The sequence below is a fragment of the Natrix helvetica genome (genome assembly GCF_964273705.1).
Source record: "Natrix helvetica genome assembly, chromosome: Z".
NCBI lineage: Eukaryota > Metazoa > Chordata > Lepidosauria > Squamata > Natricidae > Natrix > Natrix helvetica.
In genome coordinates, this window is record NC_138554.1 from 115,355,030 (window position 1) to 115,375,508 (window position 20,479).

General features: G+C 40.9%; 1 protein-coding gene across 2 annotated transcripts in view; it reads right to left on the reverse strand.

The window, feature by feature from the left end:
- Window positions 1-20,479, reverse strand: part of PTER (phosphotriesterase related) — a 39,186-nt gene that overhangs the window by 6,817 nt on the left and 11,890 nt on the right. For both annotated transcript variants that reach the window (XM_081971470.1, XM_081971469.1), the window contains exons 2-3: window positions 12,969-13,430; window positions 9,130-9,395 (exon numbers count right to left, since the gene is read on the reverse strand). In XM_081971470.1, coding sequence (XP_081827596.1) covers window positions 9,130-9,395; window positions 12,969-13,400 — 698 coding nt within the window. In that variant the 5' untranslated portion in view covers window positions 13,401-13,430. The remainder of the gene's footprint in view (window positions 1-9,129; window positions 9,396-12,968; window positions 13,431-20,479) is intronic.

A 20,479-nucleotide genomic window follows, 5' to 3' on the forward strand; every position in this document is an offset into this window, starting at 1 on the left:
ATTTTTCAGTGACTGGCAAATACATTTGATTTCACAGATTCTTGAGAGGGTGTTGGTGGATCCCCAGGGATCCTTGAACCATATTTTGAGAAACACTTGTCTGGGCTTTAATATGTACTTTCGGTTTGAAATAGGACTAACCTGGAGCAACGAAAGGGCAACATTCCATATTTTTATCACTGATTTGATTAATTTTCTAAATTCAGCCAAAGGCAAAGAGAGAAAGTATTCCATAGATCAAACATGACATGTGATCAAGTATTTCTGGCTGCATGATAATATGGAGACAATCAACTAATGTGAGAAAGTTCCTGTGCCTATGATTTGTGGTAGAGTGGTAATAAACTATAGATTCAGGAAAGAATCATATTGAACAGCATGAAAAGCATACAGAAATATGTGCAACTTCAAATACTGGTGCTTAATGTCTTACAAGTTACTACTGTTCCTTCAATTACATCACAATGTGTTATTCTGAAAATAACTGCTTACAAAAATGCAATGTTTTGACTTAACCAGAATATCAAGGAGGAACAGGTAGGATGAAAGAAACTCTTGTTAAAAAAACAACTGCCACCAGAAGAATCTCACTGCTTTTTTCTTTCTTTCAGTGATCCCTGATTCAGGGTACAGTTGGGGTTGAATGGAGTTGAGGATTTACTGGCTGGATGCCCTTCTTGATGCTATATGGTATTCGCAGCAGGCATTTGTCTTTGCACCCTAAGAGAAACATCTGCCACTGTCTAGGAATGAACTTTTAATCTTCCCAGTGGGAAGTGTCTTCACCACCAGGCCACCATGCTGCTCCTCACTCCTGCCAATGCTAACTAATACATTTCTTTTTTCAATACTTTTCAGAGTTTACATAAATCGGAAATGGTAATTAACAGGTTTTTCAAATTGCCATGCTTTTTTTGGTTTTTCATAGAGACACCTTTAGATACTGAAGTGGGGAAAAATTTTATAAAGATAAATGTCTATTTTGAAGAACCACAGTGTACTCTATTTTGTCTTTATTTGATATCACAAATCAAAGGATGATGCCAGCAATCTTTTAGTTAACATATAAAAGAAAAGGGAATTCATTTAAATGAGGCCTGTTAATAACCACCAGCCTGATTACCTGAGGCAATCAAGGTTCACCTCTAGGCAATCAGACAGAGAAGTATTTGCAATCTGGAAAAAGTCTATTTTTCTTCTAATGCCTCACAGATGAGCAGAATGGAAAAATAGGTTGGTAGCATATTTACTTTCCTTTAAGGATCTATAATAAAAGGTTTCAGCATCATGACCTCTACTCATGCTTATTTTTCAGTCAGCAATGCCTCTAGAAGAATATTTATTTTTAACAGTGTGATCCAAGGATTCCTGGGGACCCATCAAGACACTCTCAGACGTCCACAAGATCTACAAATTAAAAATCTTTAATTTTTAAAAGTGGGTCCTGAAATCACAAACTTTAACACTACTCCAGAACATGCCATTCTGTTTCCCTTTCCAGCCATGTCTTCATTTTTCTTGAAATTCATGGGACTCTTCTAACTGGGCTGCTTTAGACTCTTTTCTCCAGAATGTTCATCAAATCTGGAAAACTTACCAAGTTTGCCAATCCTTCATTTTTATATGAAGGGAAGTGCTATTATGGAAGTGCTACAGAAAGAATAGTGCATCCCATATTTTCATGATAGTTATATGTTCAAAATAGCTTCAATCTGTTGGTAATGCTAATCAATAATTGTCAAGTTGCCAACATCTGGCCACACAAGGTCACAGAGACTCGGATATACAGATCATTTTTCTCAGTTGAAGAAAGGGGACATTCATTGCTATACTCTTGATTAAGTGCAATATTGTTTTTGTTTTCAGAAGCCATACTTTGCTGTTCTAATACAATAATACAATAGTACAGTTGGAAGGGACCTTGGAGGTCTTCTAGTCCAACCCCCTGCCTAGGCAGGAAACCCTATACCATTTCAGACAAATGGCTATCCAACATCTTCTTAAAGACTTCCAGTGTTGGGGCATTCAGAACTTCTGGAGGCAAGCTGTTCCACTGATTAATTGTTCTAACTGTCAGGAAGTTTCTCCTCAGTTCTAAGTTGCTTCTCTCCTTGATTAGTTTCCACCCATTGCTTCTTGTTCTACCCTCAGGTGCTTTGGAAAATAGTTTGACTCCCTCTTCTTTGTGGCAACCCCTGAGATATTGGAACACTGCTATCATGTCTCTCCTAGTCCTTCTTTCTATTAAACTAGACATACGCAGTTCCTGCAACCGTTCTTCATATGTTTTAGTCTCCAGTCCCCTAATCATCTTTGTTGCTCTTCTCTGCACTCTTTCTAGAGTCTCCACATCTTTTTTACATCGTGGTGACCAAAACTGAATTCAGTATTCCAAGTGTAGCCTTACCAAGGCATTATAAAGTGGTATTAACACTTCATGTGATCTTGATTCTATCCCTCTGTTTATGCAGCCTAGAACTGTGCTGGCTTTTTTGGCAGCTGCTGCACACTGCTGGCTCATATTTTAATGGTTGTCCACTAGGACTCTAAGATCCCTTTCACAGTTACTACTGTTGAGCAAGGTACCACCTATACTGTACCTGTGCATTCCGTTTTTGTTACCTAAATGTAGAACCTTACTCTTTTCACCATTGAATTTCATTTTATTAGATAGTGCCCAATGTTCAAGTTTGTCAAGATCCTTCTGTATCTTAAGCCTATCTTCTGGAGTGTTGGCTATTCCAGCCAGCTTGGTGTCATCTGCAAATTTGATGAGTTCCCCATTTATTCCCTCATCCAAATCATTGATGAAGATATTGAAGAGTACTGGCCCAAAACAGAGCCTTGGGTACTCCACTGCATACTTCTCTCCATGAAGATGCAGTTCCATTGAGGACTACGTTGAGTGCGGTTGGTCAGCCAGTTACGAATCCATCTGGTGGTGATGCTGTCCAACCCACATTCTTCTACTTTATCTAGTAGTAGGTTATGGTCTACCTTATCAAATGCTTTACTGAAGTCCAAGTAAACTATATTGATACAAAATGAGTCATCTAGTAAAGCCAACTTGTCTTTTCCAACATTACATTTATTTGCTTGGTATTATTGTTACAAACGTTAAAAACTCTGGAAAATGATAAAGATTCAGCACTGTCCTCCAACAGCTAGCTCTTGAACTATTGAAGGTTACTTACTCTATAGATATATTTCTAATATCGGTTTACATATAATAAAAAAGCTCAAAACTTTGACAATTGATTCAGGGAAGGCCAACAGGAAGATGGGTCAACTCACAAACAGAGAGACTTGTGAACACTAATTGGTGACAATTAACCAAATTCATGTGGCATTTTTTTCTAAATATTACTCAGAGATATTGTGGATACAATTTAGAACTTTTCTCCTTGCAAAATGTACACTCTATGACAGTGTTGGTGAACCTTTTCAGCACCGACTGCCAAAATGGGAGTATGTGTGTGGGAAGTAACACTGAAAACTGGAAGAGCAGCTTCCTGGTGCACACACGTGGGAGCACCAGCAACTAGAATCTCAGTTTCCCAGCATGCACATTTGCGCCAGGGAGCTGTTCTTCCAGTTTCCAGCACTCCCACATGCACAAAGACGAGCTGGATGACACACATATGCATGCCAGAACCTGGAAGAGCAACAGAACTACCCTGTGCGGGTCAAAGATGCACAAGTCTTGTCTAGTGGATAAGGCTGCCAACTCTGAGACACGTCTCGCCGAGTTAATGGCCACAAGAAAAACCACCTTTAACGTTAAGACATGCAAGGACACAGAGTGCAAAGGCTCAAATGGAGACTGAATCAAGGATTCCAGGACTTCGGAAACATCCCAGGTAGGGAATCTGTGAATTGTCGGTGGCTTGATATTTGTGGCCCCTCTCAAGAAACACCGGATCAGAGGTTCATGAGAGAGAGACTGAGCCGCAGTCAGAGAGAGGACTGAGGACAGGGCTGCACCTGGCGACAAAGAGTGTTCGGTGAAAGTTCCAGGTCTAGCCCTCGTTGCAGAAATTGGAGAATTTGGAGAACAGACGCCTCGAGAGGAACAACGCCTTTTGATTGGCACTAAGAGAGAATTGAGTCCAAGTGGTGTCATAAATGCGGTTAGTGGAAGGGTGCCTGGAGGCTTGAATTGTTCTGATGACTTCCGCTGAGAGGTTTGCGGTCCTTAGAACTTCCCGCTCAACCTCCAAGTGGTGAGGTGCAGCCACGGAAGATCTGGATGTTGGCACGCCTCTTGCAGGAGTAGTGATGGGAATTGGGGCAATTGTCACAGGGGGGGGCACCGAGAGATTCATGAAGTTGGCATACCAGGGCCTGCGGGGCCACCGAGGAGCGATCAAGATTAGTTCTGCCCTTTCTACCAGCATCTTTTGGATCAGCCTCTGGATGAGAGGGGTAGGTGGAAAGGCATACAGAAGGCCCGGAGGCCAGTCGTTCCTCAAAGTGTCCACCCCCTCTGCCCCTGGGGACGCGAAGCGGGTGAAGTACCTTGGTAACTGAGTGTTGTCCCAGGAGGCAAAGAGGTCGAGGACTGGGATTCTGAACCTGACCGTCAGCTGTTGGAATACGCAGCAATGTAAGCTCCACTCTGCTGGATCTATGTGCATGCGGCTGAGTTCGTCTGCTTGTGTGTTGTGGATCCCCGATATGCGTTTGGACCGGAGCGACAACAGGTGGGCTTCCGCCCAAGATATTAGTTGGAAAGACAGAGTCATCGGACGCCGGAATTTTGTCCCTCCCTGCCGGTTTATGTGTGCTTTGGTGGTGGTATTGTCAATAAGGACGAGAACGTGCGCATTGGCCATGAGAGATTCAAACCGTAGCAGGGCAAGAAACACGGCTTTCAGCTCCAACCAGTTGATACTGTTCCTCTGGTCGGAGCGTGACCAAAGCCCTTGGGCCGTCTGAGACAGGATGTGAGCTCCCAAACCTTGCAGACTTGCGTCTGTCATTAGTGTGATGTATGGGGGTTTGCGAAATAGAGAGCCCAGTGTCACTGCAGGGGAGAGCCACCAGCATAGGGATCGCCTGACCTCCGATGTCAGGAGAATTCTGTGAGAAGAGCAACTGCAGTTTGTCTTTTGGTAGGGGAGTAGGACTGTAGTTGGTGACTGTGGAATCTGGCCCATGGCATGATGTGGAACGGAGACACCATCTTGCCCAGGAGTTGAGACAGTTGAATGAGCGGAACCGCCTGCTGGTCGCGGATGGATGAGACCAGGTGGCATATGCTCACCCGCCTCTCTGGGGATAAAAATACCTGTTCGAAAGAATTGTCTATTATTGCCTCGAGATGCGTGAGACGGGTCGTGGGTTGCAGATGTCTCTTCTTCGAGTTGACCAGAAAGCCGTGGTCTGCTAGGGTCTGGAGGGTGAGCTGGAAGTCACGGAGAGCCTGATGACCTGGATAGTAACAAAATATCATCAAGATAACAGAGAATTCTAACCAGCATAGATCTGAGATGGGCTGCCAGGGCAACTAAAATTTTTGTAAAGACCTTCGGGGCCGAATATAAGCCAAATGGAAGTGCTCGGTATTGAAAGTGATTCCCATAAGAAAACCGTAGAAATTTTCTGTGATCTGGAATAATGGGGATATGGAGGTATGCCTCTGTTAGATCAATGGAGGAGAGAAGATCATTGGGCCGAATGCTCTCCAGAATGGACAACAGAGAATGCATTTTAAACCTCCTATAAACAATAAATTTGTTTAGAAATCTGAGGTCGAGAATAGCTCTCCAACCCCCCGAAGACTTAGGCACTACAAAGAGGCAGGAATAAAACCCCCACCCTTGTTGGTCAAGGGGAACTTCCTCAATGGCTTGAATTTGGAGGAGGTGGCTGATAGCTAGTTCAACCAGATGTCTTTTGGAAATGTCCTTGGAGATGGGACAAGGTACAAAAGTCTGTGGGGGGCTGGAAAGAAATTCCAGAGCCAGGCCAAAACAGACTGTATGCCTGATCCAAGAGTAGCTGGTAATGTCATCCCAACGATCAGCGAAGGAAGACAGGCGGCCTCCAATCAGGAGGTCGTCCAGACCTTCACTTCTGCTTTTGGAAAGTGCGGTTTGACCTGCCCTTAAAGGGTTTTCTATAGGAGAATCTCTGGGAGTTCTGGTTGGGCCTGTCCTGGAACTGCTGGCGTTGTCTCGGGGAAGCCTGGCGCTGAGGACGGGGGTAGGCAAATCCACCATCTGTCCCTCGAAAGGACGACCTGCGGAAGAAGGTTTAGGGTCAGACTTGCAGTTTGCAGCAGGAAGCACCTTGCGCTTGTCTTTGGACTCTACCAAGAGTGGCTCCAGAGAAGGACCGAATAGCAGATCAGGTGAGAAGGGTGTGGACGCCAAGCGCCACTTTGCTCTAGCTTCCGCCTGCCACTGCTTCAGCCAAAGGAGGCGCCTCGTGGCGATGGAAGAAGCCATGGACCTGGAAGAAAAACGTGCCGCATCCAGAGAAGCATCTGCTGCATACTCCATTGCCGCCTTCAATTTGTTAATGTCCTGGTGGGCGCAGGAGTCTCCAGTAGGGATCCTGTCCTGCATCTGCTTCAGCCATCGAAGGGCAGCCCTGTTGAAAAAGGAAGCAGAAGAGGCGGCCCTGACCGCCCAAGCGGCTGACTGATGACCCTTCACCAGTGACTGCTCAAAGCGTTTGTCCTCAGGGCGGAGAGCATTGGTGGCCGCATTAAGCGATGACGAGGACACCACTGGAAGATCAATGGAAGGAACCTCCAAAAGTTTAGAAAGCTCTGGGCTGACATTATACAATTGTTTGTCCAGAGTAGAGGGGAGGGGCCCTGACCCCGGGGAACCCCACTGGTTTTGAATCACATCTAGAAACAATTTTGGGGAAGGAACGATGTCCTTTTCGATGAGAGGACGTGAGAATAGGTGGTCTGTGGTGTGTGATTTGTCTGTCTCCATGGAGGAGGATCGTTTCAAAGCCGGAATACCAGAAACCTTCTTGGCTTTAAATAAGAGAGAATGAAACATGGCAGGCTTGAACAGGCACAACAAGGCAGAAGGGGCAGGAGACAAGTCCTCATCCTCTGACAGGTCAGAATCACGAGCGGCCTGTTCCTCAGTATCTACATCAGAAGGCTGAGAGACACTTGCAGAAGCAATCCCTTGTGCCTGAGTAGAACACCCCCTCTTGGATTTGTTAGTAGAAGAGCAATGAGGAGTGGCAGGTGCAGGGGACCGATGTTGCAGGCCTGCAGCAATGCCCCGCTCAATGGCAGCTGCTATGATGTCAGCCATATCATCAGGGTTGATGGTGACAGCGCTTGGAGCCGGAGAACCCATGTCAATGTCTGGGGTAATGCTGCCATCCCCTTCAGAATCAGATTCCCCCTGAAAACCAATCCCATCCTCTGGGTTCAAAGGAGAAGCCGGGGGGGAAGCATCCCCATCGGTATCAGTGGAGAGGTTCTCCATAGGGTTAACATTAGAAGGAACAGGGGGTCTAAGAGCTGGATTAGGAATAGAGCAATGATTGGTCTTGGAAGTGGCCTTTCGAGGAGCAGGATCACAGGCCTTGTCAGAATTTGCATTGGGATTAGAGGCCTCTTGAACCTCCTGAGGAGGGGCAGGCCTAGGGGCCTTAGCTGGTTTAGGAGCAGAATGCTTAGAATAGGTTCTCTTTTTGTTCCTAGGTTTAGCTGGAGCTGGAGCTGGAGCAGCAGGGGCAACTGGACTGGGAGAATCCTCCCCCTGAGGAACTGAGGCCTCATTGGTCGCCATTACTCACTGTTACTTGAATCGTCGAGGAAGGCCTTCCCGCCCAAACAAAATGGCCACTGTTGATTTCGCGCCCAAATTAACTGCCATCTGGATAGACAGGGACCTGAGGAGGGCCTGAGGTGGTGAGCTGACAAAGCAGCTTATCGCCCAGCAGTTAGCAGCCTGCCAAGCGCTTCGGCGAGAAGCGCAGAAATTGAAGCCGAAGGCTCACGTTGCGGGGCGGCAAGAGGAAGAGGTGACTTGCAGAGGTGGTCCTCGTGGCTGGCGCGGCGAAAGGAGGCTTCCTGAGAGGCGCGGCTGCAGCGCTCGTCTTTCTGGCAGCGTGGCTCAGCGAACAGTGCTTCAAAGGCTGGTGTTCTTTGGGCGGCGCGGCAGCAGCGATCGGCACGAGAAAAGCCTGAGGGCAAACCTCGTAGGCTTACCGAAAGGCTCTGAGCTGCTGAGGCAGCGAAGCCTGATATAAGCAAAGCCTTGTAAAGGCTGTTGTGTTCAAATTAGCCCAGAAGGAGCCTGATTGAGGTTAATTTGAGAGGGAAAGCCAATTGAAGAATTTGAGAGAGGTTTTTGAAGAAAAATAGAATTTTAGCAAGGAGAGATAGGGAGACACAGCTAATCAAAGGATCGACTGAGTCTATTTCTGGGGAGCAGCCTTGTGGGTGTGTCTTTAATACTTGTAGACCCAGTTCTATTGGATCCTGACGGAGTCATACCCATGCCTGGATGTTTCCACCTACTGGAGAATTACAGTTTCTTGGGCATACTATGTACATAAGCTGGAAAGGTTTAACAAAAATGATAGAAAAAGCAGACAATTTTTCCAGTGAAATATTGGAAGAATAGCACAAGTACCTAGAAGAGGTATGTATGGCTTCATAAAATTTAAATAATGCTGTAAGAGCTATACATCAATAAAATATTTTGAATTATGAATCAGAACAGTTCTCTGACATAAATAGAACTGGATAATATTAAGTAGATTTTGAGTCTACTTCACTTGAAAAATACAATCTATTTAAGGTACCCAACCAGGGACTAAGGAGACCCTTACATATAAATGAATGTTATAATCTACAAAGCAGCTAGGTTTTTTTTTTAAATCTACATTTTAGCAGAACTGAGTGCTCTTTCAAAAGTATTTAGTTTTGAATATTTTTAAAGGATTTGTCACTAACTTTTGGATAATTCATCTAATATAACTACAACTGCCAGTAAGTAAAAATTAAGCCATTCTGTCTAATGATATATCAAAACATGGTGCTATCCAGATTTAATTAATTCCTTAAAATTCCACTCTTCAGATGCAAAAATAAATATACAACACGTAAATATGAGCTCAGTCTCCCGAAAGCCAATTTACCTGTCCAAATGAGACATCACAGTTTTTGAGATGTCAGCCCCTGCTTCTTGCAAAATTCTAATGATCTGGAAAGGTGAATCTGCATTTCGACCTGGATGGATGATGACTGGACAGCCAAGTTGGGCCTGGGCATGTGCTGTTGCTTTCAGAACTCTGTTTTCACTGTCTGTCAAAGGCCAAGAGCAGCCAATTTCCCCTATTACACCACACTTGATATTGCTTCCGTCAGCTCCACTGAGAACTTCATTAACAATAATTTCTGTCAACTAAAGAAAACCAATGTTATTTTGGTAAGTGTTCTCTCTGGTGGCGAGAAGAGACAAAAAAGGGCATTTCAACCTTTTCCACCAGTCAAATGAATATTCTGTTTTACAAACAAAAAAGCTGCAATACAGACCCACTGCAATTCAAAATAAAGATGTCATTTCTGTTATATCATCAACGGAAGGATGTCATGAAAATTGCAAGAAACAATTGCTGTTATTTATTAAAATAGGATGAAGTATATAATTGTAAGCAATCCAAAACCAAAAATGCATTGGGATCTAACCTTAAAACAAACATTACAAAGTTTCTTGTAATTGGCAGAATTACTTTTATATGAAGTCATGTCCCAAAGATATTTGGTTATCGCCTGACATCCAATCGATGCCATGAGTGCTCCCTATCCCTAGAGAGGCTGGGCAGAAACCCTGTGCTCTGTGGAATGGAGAGTTAATTTTTGGCAAAAAATCAGGGTTCAAACGAAGAACGACCTGATTGGGATGAAAGACGCATAAATCCGCCCTGGTTGACAAGGCACTTAACTTCGATATGCGTCTGGTGGATGTGACCGGCACTAGGAAGACCGCCTTGAGCATTAGATACTGCATGCTGACCGTTCTCAACGGCTCAAAGAGCTCTTCTATGAGGGCAAGTACCTGAGGCAGATCCCACGTGGGGAACCTGTGACCGACCCAGGGCCTGAGATTAGCCACCCCTCTCAGGAAGTGTTTGATGACCTGATGTTGAGTTAGGGAACAGTTCCCTTCACCCCGAGCATGATGGACAGGGCTGCCACCTGCCTGCAGATTGTTGTGAGAAAGGCCTTTCTCCAACCCATCTGCAGGAACTCTAGGATTTGTGGAATAGAGGCTAAAGCAGGAACCACGTTTGCTCCCCTGCATCATGTGGTGTTATAGATTTGTGTGGTGGGCTGCCTACAAAGCTTTGATAGTCCCGATTACTCTATCTGAAAAGGTGGCCGCCTTTAGATGTTCCCACTCAAGTGCAAGGTGGTCAACTGGAGCCACTGGGCTCCAGGTACAATAGGACCCCTGGCATAGGGCAACCTTCTCAGGAATTCTCCAGTGAGCGTAGATCGAAAGGTCCATCAGATCCGCAAACCAAGGTCTGTGGGGCCAAAAGGGCGCCACCATGGTAATCTCTGTCCTTTCCATGACCGCATTCCTCAGGGCCCCAGGAATGAGGACAAGGAGGGGGGAAGCGTAAAGGAGACCTTCCAGCCATCAGCAGCGTAATCCATCTACATCCTCTGCTCCCGGAGCTGGGAACAGGGAGATGAATCTGGGGAGCTGGGCATTTGTCGGCGACACAAAGAGATCCACAAGTGGCTATCTTAGATCATAATGTGGAGGTATGCCTCCGTGAGATCGACTGAAGCCATCAATCCCCTGGTCTAATTCCTTCAAGAATGGTTTTCAAGGAGACCATCTTGAATCTTCTATATAAAATGTGGGAGTGCAAAGGTTTAAGGTTCAAAATTGCCCTCTACCCCCACCCCAAACTCTTAGGAACCACAAACAGGAGTAGAACCCCAATCCCTCCTGGTCCTTGGGGACCAGCTCAATAACTGAATATCAAGAAGGTATTGAATTGCCACCTTTATAAGATTCCACTTGACCTGGTTCCTCAGGGAAGAGAAGACCCAGAACCTATTTTGGGGGTGGGAGATAAATTCTGGATGAAGACTGAATCTGATCGTGCTGAGAACCCACTGATTGATGGTAATGGGATCCCATACATCCGCAAAGAGAGGTGGCTGCCTATTGGAGGATTCGCTCCCGAATAACTTGCCTCTATAGAAGGGGCAACTACCTCCCCTTCGAAAGGGTCTCTTAATTTGGGGCTGGTATCTGTTTCTATCTCGAGGATACGCCCTGTCCGTCTGTCTATCCTATTGTCTATCACTAGGGGGAGGAAAGTACCTGGATTGATGGAATTCCTGGTCCTGGGCCCGGAAAGAAGGCCTACGGTAATATGGAGCCAGCTTCTGTTCCGAACACTTGGTCACCATGGGCAATACCTTCTTTTTATTCTTGTCTTCAATAGAATAGGGTCCAGGGGTTCTCCGAGCAACTGGCCCTCTGAGTAGGGAGAAGCTGCCAGCCGCCACTTGGACTTGGCATCTGCCTGCCAGTTATGAAGCCATAGGAACCTTCTAGAGGTCACCAAAGTTGCCAAGGCCCTGGACCCGTACTTCCCCGCGCTGAGTGTAGCATCAGAGGAAAACTGTGGTGCCACCATCAGCTTACTCAAGTTCTACTGCAATCTAAGGTCATGTGAGGGAATATGTTCCTGCATCTGACATAGCCACAGAAGAGTGATCTGGTGAAAGAATGAGGCCGAAGCAGCCACCTTAATGGCCCAGGATGCAGCTTCAAATGTCTTACATAAGGTAAGTTCAGCCTTTTTATCTTCAGCTTTGAGGTTATCGGCTATGTCCCCTGATACCAGGGATGAGGACGAGGCCAGTGCTGCCACAGAGGAATCTATAGATGGCATTTGGAGCACATTAATCCAAATTAATGTCAACCTAGGTCATCCGCCGGTGCCTTCGGCTTCCCTCCTCTGATGGCGAAGATGAACTACCACAGAGTGCTAGAAGCCCCAGGAGAGGCAAGAGGGGAAGGGTAGAAGAGGAATGGGGATTTTTTAAAAGGAACAACTCGCAGGAGCCAAAAAAGGTTCTCTCTTGGGCCAGACTGAGTTGAAAGTGGAGCCAGGCGAAGGAAGCAGAGAGGCATGGCTTCAAATTTAACTTAGTCTGTGGACAGATTGGATGTGAGAATAACTCATTCCATTCCTGGACTAAGTGACTAAGGAGACAGAATTTAATATAAATTATATAGCAGCAATTGCTGATATTCATGTCTCTCTCTCTGACCTGTGCTCACTTAATAACCATTTCACTTAACAACAGCGCAACCCAGCTGCTAAATGAAGAATGGTTGCAATACTGTAAGTATTGACAGAATCAACATAATTATATAAGTAAGAAAAAAATGTCTTTTCCTGTCATTGAACAACAAATAACTGTTACTCATATTAGATAGACACATAATAAATATTTCAGGAATGTACAGATTTAGTCCTGAATGAAGAGTCATTTGCAACATAAAATATGCTAATTTGAATAGCAATTCTATATATTAAAGGGCATGAAAGCTACATAAATTTTAAAAAATTAGTGTGTTACTCAGAAAAAAAATCACAATTAAATCAGTTTATGCTTGACATTTAGTTTTTGCCTAAATTATTGGAAGGAACAACAGCTCAGCTCCTGAGATACATGTGAAAGAAAAGCTAGATTTTGCACAAACAGAAATTAGTGCAAACAAGGGTCCTGTGTTACTTGTTAAAATGTGTACAACCTGTTGTGCTTATAGGTTTAAACATAATTGTTTTGTATTCCTGCTCTCATGCAACCATCTAGAAATATTTATCTACTAATGGAGTAAATCCTTCTTTGTATATGAGTGTAGTATCTATAATCTATTAGGTTTATTCAGGAATGTTGAAAATGGTTCTTCAGTTTATGACATCATTTTGACACCTACCTGTTCCACAGACATAGCTTTAGTCTCAGAGGAATGAGTGTCATCTACGTAAAAACCTGCCCCAGCAATAACATGGACACCAGTTTCTTCTGAAAGCTGTTTTAGTATCTTCACATCTCGCATGATCCCACTGGTTGTATTTTCCACTATGCTTCCACCTCCTGCAGCCTTGTAATGAAGGAGTTCTTCTCTCACAGCATCTGTCTCTTCATACAGTAGAAGATTTTCTTTGTGGCTGTAAGGATTCTGTTTAAGCCAAAACAAATTCTTCATCTCAATGGGTTTTTCAGAAAGAGCTTCTTGATCTGGAGGTGGTGGGTAGTAACAGCAGCTGAAGCCCATTGTCAAGTGTTCATGGGTCATCGTGTAGCCCAGTTGGCTAGGCTCTATCAGGCCCAATACAGTCTGAATTTTACCTTTCAGCAAAGACATTTCTTGCTTTATTGACTTAAAATATGTTTTCTAAGGGAAAAGAATAAAAAACAATTATGTGCTATCTTTGTTATACATATTAACAAAGACACTGTAGACACATGTAAGAACTTATTTTAAATATTTTTCTTCTATTTTGCTATTAAGTGGAAAAAAACCTGGACTTTTATGAAAGGAATGATGAATTTTATTTATTATACTAGGGACTTTAAAACTATTTTGTCATATGCAGTCCCAAATATGGTTTTAAAATATTTAATAAGATTTCTGGAATCTTCTGAAGACTGAAATATAAATTACAGTCAGGAAATATAGCTGCTGCTAATAAATAGATATATGTATGTTGAATTTTCCTTCATACGTATTGCCTATACATTTTGAAATACTTGCTGGTTGTTTCAAAAGCATCTCTGCAGCATAAAAACAGCAAAGCTTTACAGTTCATAAAAAGAAATAAATAGTGATACTGGTTTTTCCCTAATCATTGCTTCTTGAACTCAAAATTCTCATCTTATACTGATCAAACACACCACAGATATTTAAAAGGCATCAGTAGTTAACTTATAGCTTGTACAATTGTACAATTGTCTAACTGGAAAAAGAACCACAACTGAGAGAGAGAAAGAAGTATAAACCATCAAAATAATGCATTGCTAAGGGAATAGAAGGACTATATAAACACAGATTAAATACTTTTTTTCTAACTAGAAGCAAAGTATCCCATATACTAAACTAACTGACCAACTATTTTTGTTGCAGCGAGTGAATGATGCAATAACAAAAAAATAAATAAAGGGACATAGGAGGATCTGCATAGTTCAGGAAGGCAAAATTGCTGCAATAATCAAGGGGAACTGAACAGGCAGAGAAAATATTCAGCAAGAAAAAAAATCTACACTTTTCTTCTATGCAGGAGATATTTTCAAAATAGATACAGCAATAACCCAGATGTGGATGAAGGATGAATCTTATAAACAACATAAATTATGGCAAAAAGTGGCTTCCTTTCTGAAAAGTCTAGAACTTCTTTCATTTCATTTCACTTCCATTCTGCTAAATGAAAAAGTCTCGAAGGGATCTTATAGTACTATTAAACAAATTTTATTTTAATTTTAAACAAATTAAATTTGTTTTATTAATACAAATTAAATATTGAACATTTACAGTAGAAATGCTATTAGTTAAGACAGAACTGAACAACAATAACAATAAACCAGCACAAGGAATGAGGGAGTCATCTAAACCTTGACTGGCTATTCCCCAGGATTGATGCAGCCACATAAAAGACCTGCTTCCTCCCTTCTATCCCAAAATCATGGGTGAGGGGTGGGCAGGAGAGCAAGGATACAGTTTAAGCTTTCCGGGTTTAAGTGCACTGATTGGGTAGAATCTTTGTAATTTTTACAAAGTTATGAAGATCTTTATAGGTAATTATCAATGTATTAAACTGGAACCAAAACAAACAGGCAGCCAATATTATGCTCATAGCTCTGCAGCACTGGCAAATGGCTTCATTTATCAGCTTCTATACTTTCACATTCTGCTGAACATCCTCAAAAAATAGAGGTTGTTGTTGCATTCTAGAGCTAAGAAAAACATCAGTTGTTGTTGCCAGGATATATATATATATATATACACAAGCAGAAGCCATGAACCAAGAAACAGATTATGGGTCAGCATGACTCTGTTTAAAGCTATCTGGGATTCAGATCCAATAGTTTCTGGACAAAAATAATTTGGTACAATTCGAGGCATTCCATAATAGCCTGAAGATACTAGATAAGGATACTGAAAACATTAATTCCTCCCACCCTTTTGTTGTAAGCAATTCAGGATACCATAATTGATAATATCAAAAGTTGCTGACATTTCCAACAGACTAGGACAGATCCTAATAAACGTTATACATAAGGCTGAATAGTTCACTTCAACACCATATATGACTCTGAAACCAGACCATAAACAGTAAAAAAAATCAGTTTTATCCAGTGTTCTCTATTATTATCTAAAACCTTTCTTAAACGTGGAAGTTTGGGCATACAGGCAGACTTACAACAGTTCATTTAGTGACTGTTTGCAGTTACAATGGCATTGATAAAAGTGACTTATGACCATTTTTCACACTAACAACTTTTGCAGCATCCCCAGTGACTTGATCAAAATTTGGACGTTTGGTAACTAACTCATATTTATTATGGTTGCAGTGCCCCAGGGTCATGTGATCACCTTTTGCAACCTCTCTGCAAAGTTAATAAGAGAAGCCAGATTCGCTTAACAACCTTACTAACTTAGGAACTACACTAATTAACAATTATGGCAGATAAGGCTGTAAAATGGGACAAAACTCATTTAACAAAGTCTCGCTTAACAACAGAATTTTGAAGTCTATTATGTTCATAAATCGAGAACTACCTGTAGTGCAATATGTCTAAAATGATGTTTTTTATTATAAAAAACATCTATTTTCTATTAGGCCAAAATAAAGAGACACTAACTGCAGAGTACTGGGTCACCAATTATAGCAATTTGTGTGCTTAGATTTGCAGTTTATCCACAAGTACTGAGGAGTCTGGTGGCAGGAAGTTACTAAATTAAATATCATTGCTTAAAAATATCTAACATCCATCAGATTGCTTATTTCCCTGCATATTTCAGTCACTCATACATGGTGACTAAATTGTGTTTTTTCAAATGGCTTTCCTTCTTTGGAATAGAATTAAGAGTATCTGAGAGCAGACAATTTACACATTTGTAAAATGAATAACATTGAAGAACCAAACAATATTTAACAATATAGCAATTCAACAAGAACACTGAGAAAAACAATAGTAAATAACATTGATCAAAAGCACAAAATAGCTGAAGTAACTTTTATAGTGTACTTGAGAACTTAGTCTTACAGAGGAGTCAAAGGGTCTTACTCCTGACCAGATAGCATAATCTTGTACTACTTATAAAAATGGGATAATCATGTAAGAAAATATCACACTGCCTTACTTGAAAATCCCTAATTTCCAAAGATACAAAGATAAAAGAAAAACATTTTGCTCATGATGAAAGTAACCAGATATAAATAGGTAAGCAAATTCTCCAAGTCTTTAAAAAAAATCTAAGTTTTACCCTGCATTTTGCTGACTAGAACCTGGAAATAAACAAAAAACAAGATCTTTCAATGCCAATAATTTTAATTATGTTAATCTTTGCATAGTTTGATGATTTCATGTTTTGTACATAAAATTAGTCTTGCTTAACTATTAAAATTATTAACTAATCTAAAAGGCTTGTTATTTTTCAAAATGTACAATTGAATTTAATATGTCTTATACAAAAGTTTTAAGCTTGTTAGGAGAAGTTCAAAATATGTAAAAACAAAGGTTATCATTCCAGTACGAAAAAGGGCAAGAAATCAGCTTTTGTAACCCCAGTCTTCCAACAGTTAATAACTAATTCCAACCTTTATTTATTTATATTCCATATTATCACTAAGCACAACTGATTATTTCAATTCATATTTGCCTGCTGGACAATGAAAAAGCTTGAGGAGATAGTTATAAATTCTAGTCAGCCAAAATGATCAGTTATGAAACAAACTACTATTTAATGATGTCCAGAGGATAGGACTAACTGGAGCATACATTATTGATCAAACAGAAGCCCTTTCTGACTGCCTTTTAGTTCATAATAGCATAAACATTTCTTTGTTACTTGCAAAAAAGATCTTAGAGCCGATTTTCAGCCTTCTCCTTTTGCGTATAAATGCACAGATAAGAGAGTAGAATTTCCAAAAAGTGCATTACTTCTACGGAAAATTAACAAACCATCTTACTTGCATTGTATGCAAAATATGCTGTTACAAAGAGAAAACACACAACAAAGCATGTAGAATCCATGTCACAAAGCAAATAGTTACTGACTAGACAGCTTTGCAAAAATATCATTCTGCGATAAGGATATATGGTATTCAATTTGTCATGACTTACATACACTATCTACTACCCCTACTTTTTACAAAGTTAGAAAAAAACTTGATTTGGAAAAAAATGAGTGTGATAAGTGCATCTATTCTAAAGACAAATATCAGTAAAGAATAGTACTAAAATAAGATTATAGAATATGGGCCAAAATGCTTCCTTGCTGATTGAAGATAAGACCCTACTCTTTTCACTAGAACTATTTCTAGTTAACAAAATAATGCCTAACCTCTCCAAGGGGATTTTTAAAGTGTGAATCATTAAAAGCAAAATGCTTCTTTTGGGTAACCTCTGTTCATTTTGATTAAACTCAAGTTGCCCAACTCAGACATTAATCAAGTATTCTTGGTAAGATCCAGCCTCCAGCTGCCTAAAAGTCTGAGAAAGGTTCAGTGATCTGATGTATATTTATAGTCAAGACAAAATGGGAGAAGAGACTAATAATAAGTATTTTCTCTCTTAAAATATATTTTGCCAGTGTTCATTAAATGGCATTTTAACATCAATATAAATTATATTTTAAATATCAATCTAAATTCTATATCCACAAAAATCCGTCCATTGACACTTAATCTATTTCTAAATGTAAAAACATCTTATGAATTTATACTGATGTAAAGTATCTCTTTTTATTCCTAAGTAAGCAGATATTAATACCTGATTGAGATTCAGTATCAGCAAGGAGAATGAGATGCTTTTAGCTCTTTCACTTGCACTGCAGTTATACTCCAGAATCCCATGCAATTCACATCTACAATTTTTATTGACAAATAAAATAGAAATTGGCATTCTAAAATCATTTGACATCAACATCTTAAAGACTGATTTGCCATACGTTTATTAATTTTATTGCTTTCTTGTTTACTAAAAACTTGTGCTTATGGAAGTTAAAGGGACACAGTAGCTCAGTGGCTAAGACGCTGAGCTTGTTGAAAGGTCGGCAGTTCGAATCCCTAGCACCGCGTAATGGAGTGAGTTCCCATTACTTGTCCCAGTTTCTGCCAATCTAGCAGTTCGAAAGCACGTAAAAATGCAAGTAGAAAAAATAGGGATCACTTTGGTCGGAAGGTAACAGTGTTCCAGGCACCTTTGGCATTTGGTCATGCTGGCCACATGACCACAGATACTTCTTCGGACAGTGCTGGCTCTTCGGCTTTGAAACGGAGATGAGCACCACCCTCTAGAGTCGGGAAAGACTAGCACATATAATACAATACAATATAATACAACTTCACATGTACTATCTGTGCTGAACCTTCTAGCCAATGCATCACAAATAAAACAAATCAAACAAACACAACTCTCTTGCTAACAGTGAACAATGTAAGACATAGCACAAAACAAAAGTAATTTAAAAAGCTAGAATTATTTAAACATTATTTTAAATTTATAGATTATTATTTATCAGGCTGAAGTTTTCCTTAAAAACATGGAACTGCTGCATTGTAAATAAATATACTGTACAACTGTATAAATTTATTGTGAAAAACACTGGGGTAGATTCACATAATATTTGAACTATTTCTTTGCAATTACTAAATCAACATCTGTCCCAGGTGATTTCAATCTGAAATGATGCATGCTATTTTAGTTGCAAATAGCAGGTCTTATTATATCAGAATAAATTCAATAAATCCAATTTCTTTATGGCTTCTATCAACTTCTCAAACTTTTGACACTTCTTTTAGTAGAAAAATCTTGACAGAATAAATCCTTTTCCTGTTCTTGATTATAGAGATTCATAGTGCAATATAATTTCAGAGGAATTACGTAACCATACTTCTTTTCTTATAACACTACATATGTTAGCCAGCTAAGCAATGCAAGAATGTATGTGCCATGTCCAAATATATTTTTAGGAACATCCATTTTCAACAGAGCTTGAATGCCACAAAACTTAAGCTAACATTTTCATTTTAACACTAGACAACCCAGGATTCGCTGTGACATCCTTTCAGAGATATTTGCTTACCTAAACATAGAAAAATAATGAGCATAGATGGGTAATGGAAGTGAGAGCAACTTCCAAGTTCCTGCTAGATTACCCATTGATGTTGCTTATGGGAAACTAGCATAGGGCATCAGAAATCATTCCTTTTCTTAGGCTGACCTGCAAAACTTCCTGCCATCTTGCTATGGGGAGGAGTAACAAAGGAGGGCACAGACCACAAGAAAAACTGCACCCCATTCCCCATTCCAGTGTGTCAGTCTCCTCTCTCCATGATTGGCGAGACCTCCTCCAATGACTTGTGGATGGTGCCCAGCCTGCCTTATCTTACCAGCAGGCATCCAAGCAGTGGTGGGTTCTGGATCCTGTTGCAACCAGTACGAGCATGTGTCCTTAACTCCTGTGAGGCTCCGCAACGCTCTAGCTGCTCGGTGGAGCATCGTGCAGGTGCCGTATGCTCAGCGCGCGTGCGCGGAAGCAACAAAGAGCTCAAATACAGGTAAACTAAATTGCAGTATTTCAAAATACTTTTAGCAGATCAGCACTAAATTGTCTTGTTAATTTTATTTTTATTTCTACATACCAATACAAAGGGAGTTGAGGGAAAGGCAAAGAAAGATCAAACTACTACTGAATCAAACAGAATCATATTAATTTAGAATTTATCACTTAAGTCAAATAACTCTGAATGTGACCTGTGGAAAGTTAATGGTGCATACAGTATAGTTTTCATAATCACTAATTAATATAATCTCAATCTATAAAACATCAGGATAGTGAAGTTTAAATAATGTGATTTTTATTTTCAAACAGGCATCTTTATATCCATATACAGAATATTTCCATGAGAATTGTTTTTCAAGATACTATAACAATATAAACATCTTTGTTCTGAATATGTATATATCATCAGAATAATTCAGATTGGATTAGCTAGAATTACCGATAGTCCTCAATATATGATAAAAGACATTCAAAGTTATGATAGAACCCCCTAAAGCTATTTTACAATCCTGTTTTGAAGTTTCATCCACAGTACTCCCGATGGCCATTCGCCCTTATAACTGACTGCAGGGATGCTGCAACACCCCTACCTCTCTCCCCTCATTCTGCCCTACTGGGAACCTTCTGGCCTTGGGCTTATTCCAGAGGTGGGTTGC